The sequence below is a fragment of the Theropithecus gelada genome, chromosome X (genome assembly GCF_003255815.1).
Source record: "Theropithecus gelada isolate Dixy chromosome X, Tgel_1.0, whole genome shotgun sequence".
Lineage (NCBI taxonomy): Eukaryota > Metazoa > Chordata > Mammalia > Primates > Cercopithecidae > Theropithecus > Theropithecus gelada.
In genome coordinates, this window is record NC_037689.1 from 28,106,251 (window position 1) to 28,116,933 (window position 10,683).

The 10,683-nt window shown below is 40.3% G+C and overlaps 1 protein-coding gene across 1 annotated transcript; it reads right to left on the minus strand.

Moving 5' to 3' along the window:
- Nucleotides 1-2,409: 2,409 nt before the first annotated feature.
- Nucleotides 2,410-2,984, minus strand: LOC112615987 (testis-specific basic protein Y 1-like). The gene is given in 3 exon segments (XM_025372941.1): nt 2,410-2,442; nt 2,444-2,692; nt 2,883-2,984. Coding segments are annotated over 3 exon segments (384 nt in total).
- Nucleotides 2,985-10,683: the final 7,699 nt, after the last annotated feature.

A 10,683-nucleotide genomic window follows, 5' to 3' on the forward strand; every position in this document is an offset into this window, starting at 1 on the left:
TTATTTAAATTATTGTTTTCTGATTAAACCACTTATTTTCTATAATGAATTAAAACAGTTTGTGAAAATAAATTCAGTGACATTTTTGCATCTATAATTTCAAAATCATAGTAACTTTTCAAAGCCAAAAATTCCTGAAACACAAGTCTGCCAATCATCACAATAAAACATGAAGCCCCAGTGAAAGAGCTAGTCAGGATGGGTTCCCAACAAATAGCAGTTGAAGCTCCAACTGCCATGAAGTGATGAAACAAACCCGGTGTAAGAGCCATGGATAATTTTTTTAAATGCCGAAAGAATCATCACAGACTGTTTTGGGTTGTAGAGCTTGAATGGAAATACGGCATTAAAATAAGGTGCCCAAAATGAATTCTTGAGTATAATTTTAAAACACACTGCAATGTTGCTCCATAATATTCATCATTCATCAAACCCAAAAGTGACCACTGACAAGATTCAGTTTATTTCAGTTTTTATGCTGTCATTATGGAAAAAAACTACAGCAGGGAGTTCACCAATTTCCCTTTGGAAAGAGATATACAACCACAGCCAACAGGCTTTCCTAAAAGACAGCAGGAGCTTTTCATTCTGGCTTGTTTCCCATCTGTAACATACAGATATTTATTGTTCAGGGTCAATACAGCCTTGCAAATAAATAGGCTTTGAGTTATACCAAGTATGCTCATCCTTATATGGTATTTCCATATAAGAAATACAAAAGAAATACACCACAAAATGATGGTGTTCAGGACATGGGGCAATGCTCTGTTTCTGCATCCTAGGTTTCATAGGATTCCATAGGAGACAGCTACAAGTTCAACATGCAAAGCTCTGAAATCCCTTCCTAAGCTAATGAAGTGAAGCCCTGACCGCACCAAGGAAAGGATGAAACACAACTCATTTGTTGTTTCTCACATGATGCTACCATCTCTTCTAAGTCACCATTAATTTTAACATCTTTAAAGATATAAGAACAATCTGTGTAACAAATGAAAACTGCCTGTAAAGTTAGTGCTTTACATCTCAAAAGCTTATTACATGGAAATTCATATTTTCATAATCACATAAAAGTTTAACATGTTATTCATAATAAGATTACAGGACCTGAGTTATTCTGTCTGTGTAATTATTAACAACTGGAAATTAAATCGTGATAATTTTGTACTCTTTTCTTCTTAAAATAAGAATTTCCTTTCTTCTTTTGCCTGAGAACCATGCTTGAACAATACTAACGACTTACCTTCTAAAACAAATGTTTATATATAATATATAAATATAAATATGTTTTATATATGTATTTATACATAAAATGTATATTTATATATAAATATCTCTATATATTCTACATAAAAACGTAAAAATACATATAAATATATAAATATGTATAGTAGGTTCTAGTATATATAGAAAAGACCTATGTACTTTGAACATGTGTATATATATCTATATATATTTATATATTATATAAATATATAATTCATATTTCTATATTTGTATTTATATATTTTATATAAATATATATAATCTATATAGTTTTGTATATAGTAAATATAGTTGTATATTATTTTATTTACATATATTTAAATATGTTTTGTACAGTAAATTCTACTATATATAGAAAAGACTTGTGTATTTCTAATGTATGGAAATGTGAAATGTACTTTTTGTCTCCTCAGTCGCAAAAATAAAAAGGCTTTTTTCAAGTGGATAGATTTTGCTCTACTTTGAATTTTTCTGAATCATATTAGATTGTAGGGAGGGGACACTGAAAGGAAAGAGGTTGGAGATGATTCTTCCATCGGTTTCTATAAACGAAAAGGTATTTTAACAATGAAACCTAAGTAGGTAGAATCCAGTTCTTGGTACTTGGTGTATGTGCTAGCAAGATTGCATGAAGAAACAAACGTTACAAGAAGCGGAGTCATCCCGTGAAGGGGAAACTTTTCTCCAATGCTCAGCCGTGACGCAATCCTTATCCTCCTGTCTGGCTAACTGTGACATGTCCCTTTGACCTCAACCCCGCGGGACCCCACTTCCCTCCCTCCCCACATACCACCCATTTCTTCCTTCTTTCCTTTCTCCCTCCCCCCCCCTCCTCTTCCTCCCTCCCTCCCTCCCTCCCCACACCCCACCTCTTCCTCCCTCCCTCCCTCCCCACACACTACCTCTTCCTCCCTCCCTCCCTCCCCTCAGACCACCACTTCCTCCCTCCCTCCCCTCACACCACTTCTCCCTCCCTCCCTCCCCACACCCCACCTCTTCCCCCCTCCTTCCCTCCCTCCCCACCATCAGAGAACACGGAGTCACTGAGATCAATTTGCAACACATTCATTTTATTGTCTTCACCAGGGGCCACCGTGCTGGTGAGATCTCTGAGGTCTGGCGACTGGAACTGAACTTAGTCGCTGCTCAGGGAGATGGGGGAGTCGCTGGCCGCCCCCTCACTCAGTGGCTCCTCCAGCTGGCTCTCCTGGCTCAGGGGGTCGTCCTGGGTCCCCTCGCTCACTGGCTCCTCGGGGGGCAGCTCGTGCTGAGGGAGCTCCTGGCTGGGCTGGTCACTGGGGCCGGGGGCCGCTGGCCCGCTCCCCGCCTCAGGGGCCGCCGCCGCCGCCGCCGCCATCTTGCTCGCGGCCCGTTTCTTCCCGCCTCTCCCTCCACGAGCTGCTTTTCCCTTCTTGGGCGCCCTGGTAGCCTGGAAGGACAACAGGGAGATGCCAGAAGGGCTCTGGTTGAGGGAAGAGGATGGAGGAGGCTGGGAACAGGGACGTTTCCTCAGAGGCGGGCGGGCCGGGTGGGGGGCTGTGCCAGGGGAGGCCGGGAGAGGATTCTGGTGAGGAAGGAGGCGAGGGGAAGCCGAGGAGGAGCTTGGGTGGGTCCCTCACCTTCTTCTTCGGGCTACTGGGGCTCTGCTGAGAAGAGGACTTCCTCTTTCGGCTCTCCTTGGTCATGGCCGGGGATCCCGAGGCTCTCGGCTTCGGACTCATCTTCCACAGCTCAACGCCTCCCAACGATCAACCGCGGGCTGCCCGGGGTCCCCGTATATACCCCTCCCGCGGTCTCGGGACAATGAGGCGACCACGTCCCTGAGCTGTGATTGGTCAACACCCCACTACCCAGCCAATGGGAGCCCTGGGCGGGAAGGGAGGCCTTTGACGTCACAAAGCGCCAGCACGACCTGACTGAGGAAGGTGGCGGGGGAGTGACATCTGAGGAGGAAGGTGGCGGGGGAGTGACATCTGAGGAGGAAGGCAGGGTGCTCTGGTTGGAGAAAGGGGGTTTGGGTTAGCACCCCTAAGGATAGTTCCCAAACTGACATGGCAGCCCTCCTAAACGCCCCATGTTCAATTTTGGCAGATCACGTGGCACGGGAGGATATTTCTGCCACATGGTTCCCCTGGACCCCCCCACTCAGTGGTACATTCCATTTCTCCACACCTGCCATCGTTACCCAGTTTCTGTGTCACCTACCTAAAATCCCTCCATGCTAACTGGGATGGGGTTGGGGCTATACGAAGATGTCAATAGACCAGGCACAGTGGCGCACGCCTGTAATCCCAGCACTTTGGGAGACCAAGGAGGGCGGATCACCTGTGTTCGGGAGTTTGAGACCAGCCTGACCAACCTGGAGAAACCCCATCTCTACTGAAAACACAAAATTAGTCGGATGTGGTGGTGCATGCCTATAATCCCAGCTACTCTGGAGGCTGAGGCAGGAGAATCGCTTGAACTCGAGAGGCGGAGGTTGCAGTGAGCCGAGATAGCGCCATTGCACTATAGCCTGGGCAACAAGAACAAAATTCTGCTTCAAGAAAAAAAAAAAAAAAAAAAAAAAAGCTGTCCATCAATCATCCCTCTCTCCTACAAATTCCTCTGCTGCACCTTGAGGACCATTCACTTCTTGGATGCGATCAAAGAACTTTTCCATCTCACTTCCTTCTCCCAGTGTCCACATAGTGCCCCTCAATGTTTCATTCTCATGGTTTAAAGCACTGGCTTCAGGCGGTGAAGATCAGCAAACACACTCGCTCAGCTGGGTATCTGTATCAAGCTGGGTTCCTCAGAGAAGGAGAAACTACGCCAATAGGATATTTGTGTGTGTGCGTGTGTGTGTGTGTGTGTGTAATATATGTCATAAACATCTATTTGCTATTGTATGGTATTTATTTACGAATAATGTTATATATATGATATGCGTTAAACAATTGACTCACACATTCACACACTGTGGGGGTCTAGGAAGCTGAAATATGTAGGGTAAGTGAGCAGCCTGGAAACTAAAAGCTTCTGCACAGTCAACAAAATGAAAAGGCAGGCTATGGTTTGGGAGAAACTATTGTGAACCATACATCTAATAATGAGTTAATATCCAAAATATATAAAGAATTCACACAGCTCAATAACAAATAAATAAATAGTCTGATTAACAAATAGGCAAAGGACTTGAATAGGCATTTCTTGAAAGAAAACCCACAACTGGCTGACAGGTGTATGAAAATGTGCTCAACGTCATTAATAATCAGAGAACGCAAATGAAAACCGCAATGAACTATCACCTCACACCTGTTAGGACGACTATTATCAAAAAGTCAAGAGATAAAAGGTAATGATAGCAAAGGTGTGGAGAAAATGAAACCCTTTTAGGGTGTGCAGAAAAGGGGACCTTTACACGCTGTTGACAGACATGTAATTGGTACAGCCATTACGAAAAGTAGTAAAATGGTTCCTTGGAAAATCAAAAAAGATCTACCATATGACCCAGCAGTTCATCTGTTGAGTATGTATCACATCCCCAAAGTGAAATCCACATCTCACAGAGATATCTCCACTACTAACTTATTGTAACTCATTAATCACACAGGAAATTAGAGTTTCTATTTGCAAAGAATGCTTTTTTCACCATTCTGGTATCAAATATTTATTCTAGCCATCTCTTCTTATTTCTTGCTTCGTAATAACCTAGGTACTACTACCCATTGACAGAACTAACTCATTATTCCAACAAGAAATGAGAAATGTTGAGGAGAATGCAATGTTATACTTTTTGTCTTCAACCAGTTATTCTGTTTTATGGAGGATTCTGTGTTTAACTCTTACCCAGGTAACTCTAGTTACCATATCCATAGTACCTAGTCAACAATCCTATAAACATAAGAACACAGAGTTGACTAGAATGGTTACTAAACTTTCTATGTTCAACCAGTTTTCTTACTAATTGTTAGTTGTTTATTCAACTGTTTGCCTAGGTACCACTAAATGTCTAGTTTTATGTCACTAAGACATAAGAAGTAGTGTTGAAAAGAATTTGTTTATTTCAAGTACTGGCTTCATCTAGTTATCTCTAGTTAATTACTCACTTGGATAAAGTAAATATCTATTGTATGAGGCAGTATTTCTAACATGCGGTTGGAATTTTGCATTGAGGAAAATAGTTATTCAACTCCCTGGCATAGGCCAGTTATCTTCAGCTTCCTGGTATCAATTACTTGGTCTGGTTAATTCTAGCTATCTTTAGGTTGGTGATTAAATGTTTACCACCAGATGTCTGTGGTAATTTATTATTCCAACAAAACAGTAGAATGATAAGGAAGGATTTTGCTTTTTCCTGGCATCGCATAGATATTCAAATTATCTCCAGTTATCCTTTGTACCTTTTTTTCCTGGATAACTCTCAGCACCTATCCATCTAAGTTCTTATCCCAACTAAAATCAATAATTGAGACTTGCAAAGAACATGAGTTTCAGGATCAGGTTCACTTGGTATTGTAATGATTGTTAGCTGTTTCTATGTAATGCTTTTCATGGGAAAGCCCAGTTAAGTAGAATTTGTATATTAACTCAACACCAACAAAATTATATTTGACCAGACTAGATTCCCTATGTTCTACATTCCACTGAACTATTCTTGTTGTCTCTATTTTACTACTTACTTAGGTACATGACTTACCTGTAGTACTAATTCGTTATTCCAACAATAACTCAGCAGTAAGTGGTAAGAAGAAAGTGATTTTATTTTTGAAATTTATTTTTATTGAGGTAAAATATACATATATAATGTACCCTCTTTACCACTTGTAAGTGTGCAGTTCAGTGGTAATAAATACATTTATATTGTTTTATTTCCCCTTCATCCCCCTCTTCCCCTTCGGGCCTCTGGTAACCATCACTATAGTCGCCATCTTCATGAGAACCACATTTTTACTTCCCGTAGATGAGTGAAAACATGCAATATTTGTCTTGCTGTGCCTGGCTTATTTCATTTAACATAATGGCATCCAGTTCCATCCATGTGGCTGCAAATGACAGGACGTCATTCTTCTTATGGCTGGATAATATTCCATTGTGTACATATACCACATTTTCCTTATCCATTTGTCCGTTAATGGGCACTTAGGCTAAATACATATTTTGGCTATTGTGACTAGTGCTGCAGTACACATGAGCATGCAGATATATCTCTTTGATGTACAGGTTTGTTTGTTTATTTATTTATTTATTTACCTCTTTCTTTCCCTAGCAGTGGAATACTTGGATCATATAGTAGTTCTACTTTTAGGATTTTGAGGAACTCCATACTCTTCTCTGTAGTGGCTGTAGTAATTTACATAATTTGAGGAACTGTGAGAATGTTTTCCAAAGCCACCATATCATTTTGTGTACCCACCAGCAGTGTATGAGCATTCTGATTCCTCCACATCCTCTCCATCACTTGTTATTATCTGATTTTTTATTACTCTAGCCATCTTTGTGGGTGTGAAGAGGTATCTCACTGTAGATGACAAATTATTTAGAGGTTAACACTCGTTTATGTGTTGAAGCATATGGTCAAGGCTGAGTATTCATGAGGCCAGTAAAATGAATCTATTCAGCCACACAGTGAGAAGAGAGTTTGCAAACAAACAGACAAGAAAATGAGATGCATCCAGACATTCCCAACCACACTCTTCACTCTTCATAATGCATCGTTGTCTCACATAGCCTGACTGGAAGACAGCATGGATGATCCTTTGTAAACTTATTGACATTGTTATGATTCCAAGATCATACCCCACCATGTTTGGTTAGCAGCAGCAATTCCATCCGGGAAAGAGAGAATGTTTTGTTTGTTTTGCTCATGGTTTTACCATCTGTTGAGAGACAGAATTATCCTTCACCTCTTTGGCAGTGTCTAGTTGATGAAAAAATCCTCATAATTCTGTTTTCTAAAATGAATTTGTGTTACAAAATTATTCAGACTGAGAATGAGAACAATTTTGGGAGTATCCAGGCAATTCAGCATTCCAAATTAATTTGGGATATAGGTCATGGCCGCCACCATGAAATATGCACATTTGTCAAAGATGTTAAGACTCTACTACTCAAGGCTTTCACCTGACCAATATCTCACCTCCCCTAATACAGCTCCCATCAAGAGGCAAGCTTGAATTCCAGATATTATTTTCCTCATCCTTTTTCTGTGACGTAGGCTGTTAATATAGAAGATGTTATTGATGATATGATGATGATGACGATGATGATGATGACAGAGTTTGTCAGAGCATTGAGCACTTCTCAGCTGGTTTCAATACTTGGGCATCAGGGTTTTTCCTTCGGAGACAGCAGTGATATTGGATAATTTTATTAGTGCCTGACTCACCAGGACAACCACTGTCTCTGGCCTACCAACTATCCGTATCTCCTTTCTAAAAAACAAACATACCTCAAGCTTACTCAGAAAAGTAATGAAACTGATTAAACCCATCAATGCCCCTGGATTCCCTTGCTGCCTTGGGTGGCTGAGACTGCAAACTCTTTGATATAAAAAGACAAAGATTTACTTGCAAAACCTTCATTCTTTCGCTCTTTCTCCTTTTTTCTGGACTAGGGATCTTAAGCATAGAGCTGTTGCACTATCTTGTAAACACAAGGCATGAGAACGAAAGCCTGGAGCCTAGGGATGTGGTGGTTTCATCCTTAGAAAAAGAAGGGATGGGCCTAGCTACCTAAGGGTATCATTGAGCCATCACACCAGCTCACAGTTCAGCACTGAAGCTGGAATAATGTTGCTTTTCTGTTATCTGAATCTGAGTCAAATCCTGTCTGATATACTCTGTCAGCTGCAGGGATCTGAGGATTGTTTTACAACTCAGTACATTGAAATATCCCGCATTTGTCTCTGTGATATTTGGAAATCAAGACCACTTTGAAGAGATGTGCAATGAAAATGGAATGGAAAACGAAAATGGAAAATGGAATGGAATTCAACTACTGAAGTGGTCTTCATGATGACTCCAGACTTTTAACATGAGGTGCCAGGTAGGTAGTAGATTCCTTATCAAGCTAGGGAAACTGGGAATGGTGAAACATAATAATAAGATGAAAATAAAGGATTCACATTTGGATATAATGAGTTGTGAGACACTCGCAGAAATCAAATAGGAAGTGGGAGCTTAGAAAATGGATCTGAGAAGAAGTCAATGCATACATCATCAGCAAGGTGATGAGGAACAGTTGAGATTATCCATGGAGACTCTGTGGAGATTGCTGAGAGTACCCACCACACATCCTCTGCAAGTCCAGCACTGAGAAACTGATTAGAGGAGGACCCAGTAGAAAGGAGGATGAGGAGAACACTGAGAGGCAGAAGGAAAACCAGAAAAATGTGAAATTACCAACTCCAAGAGAGAAGCATTCTAGGAAGAGATCCCATTCAGCTCCCATCAAATGATGCTTAAATGGACTTAAAAGAAGATGCAGCATAGTATCTATTGGATTTTCCAAGATGGAATTTATAACATTATACAAATAGCTCTGAGGATGATGCCAAATAGAAAAGGCTGAATAGAAAACGGTTTCAAACATAACATGATTATTTAAATAGAAATACATATGTGTTACTGGACTCTGAGACTAATATACACCTTCTCTTGGACACAATTGATTTCCAAAGGCAGACCGAGTTACTGTTAGGTGGTGAGATCTGGAGTGATTCTTATCTTCTTTTTAATATATGCTATATTTTTTTGTTCATTTTATAGATTTTCAATCATTTCTTGATTAATTATATTAAGTGACAAAAATAGCCAAATAATGTGAAGTCCATTCATGTCTTCATTTAAACTAATCCTGTTTTTATTGACAGGCAATATGCACAATTTGGGAAATGGTCAATTAACTAATGTGTTCATACCAGTCACAGTATTTCTTCTTTTTTTATTAGAGACAGGGTCTAACTACATTGCTGATATGGTTTGTCTGTGTCTCCACCCAAATCTCATCTTGACTTATAGCTCCCATAATCCCTATGGGTCATGGGAGGGACCCAGTGAGAGGTAATTGAATGATGGGGGCAGGTTTTTCCCATGCTGTTCCTGTGGTAGTGAATAAGTCTCATGAGATCTGATGGTTTTATAAATGGGAGTTCCCCTGCACATGCTGTCTTGCCTGCTGTCATGTAAGATGTGCCTTTGCTCTTCCTTTGCCTTCTGCCATGATTGTGAGGCCTCTCCAGCCATGTGAAACTATGAGTCCATTAAACCTCCTTTTCTTGATAAGTTACCCAGTCTCTGGTATTTCTTTATAGCAGTATGAAAATGGACTAATGAAATTGCTCTGGCTGGTTTCTAACTCCTGGGCTCAAGCAATCCTCCCACCTCAGCCTCCCAAAGTACTGATATTGCAGGCATGAGCCACCATGTTCAGTCAGTCCCAGAATTTCTGAAAGGATTGATCTTCTCTTTTTGCCTTGTCCTGACATTTCTAGATTAGACAAAAATTATTTCCTTTTGAACCAAGTTTACTATAATAAATAACGCTATGTCAAAAAACCATGGGTAGCTTTAAACTCCTTTAAATTAATAGATTGTTATAATTCCAACAGTATCCCACTCTTTCCCATCTCAAAAACCTGCCTCATAACAAATGCTCCTTTTGCAGAAATATTAGCAGAGCATTTATTTAATTTTTTCATCAAAGAATAACAGCAAAACAAGAAGGACAAATATGCATATATGCATTGGTATCCCAGAAGACAATATACACGTAGTGTATAGGAAATAATCACAACATCAAATTGACAAAACTATGCATCTTTAGTGACTTCATTATTTTAAGATCATGGAGACCCATCTGTGGTCGATGAGGCAAAACTGACAGCTGCCTGTTCTTGTAAATAAAGTTTTATTGAAATTCTGCCACGTTCATTAATTTACATATTGTCCATGGCTGTTTTTTCGCTACGAAGGCAGAGATGAGTAGTCGTAAAAGAGACTATATTGTATTCAAAGCCTAAAATACTTTCTATCTGGTCCTTTACAGGAAAAGGTTGCAGAACTCTGATTTAGAGCGTCTACTATGTGCAAGTAACAGAAAAAGAAACCTCTTCATGTGGTTAAAACTTAGGGCAATAACAAACGTATCAAAAATACTGGAAGAGGTTCCTAGAAGATAGAGAGATGATTTCCAGCTGGGTTACTGCAGAGGTTAACAGGAGAAGAACGTAAATGAGGCTTCTTTCTTAAGGCAAGGATATGAAGCAAACATAGCTGGAGAACTTGGTCCTTTTCCATTGGGCTGATGTTTCCTGAAGACTGTCCCACTTTCTTGATGAGAGCTCCTGAGGGCATGCTCATCTTTGACTAACCAAATGTACACCAGTCCACTCAACCTTCTAAGAAGGTGTGCAGAAATAAATGCAGAATTTCTCAA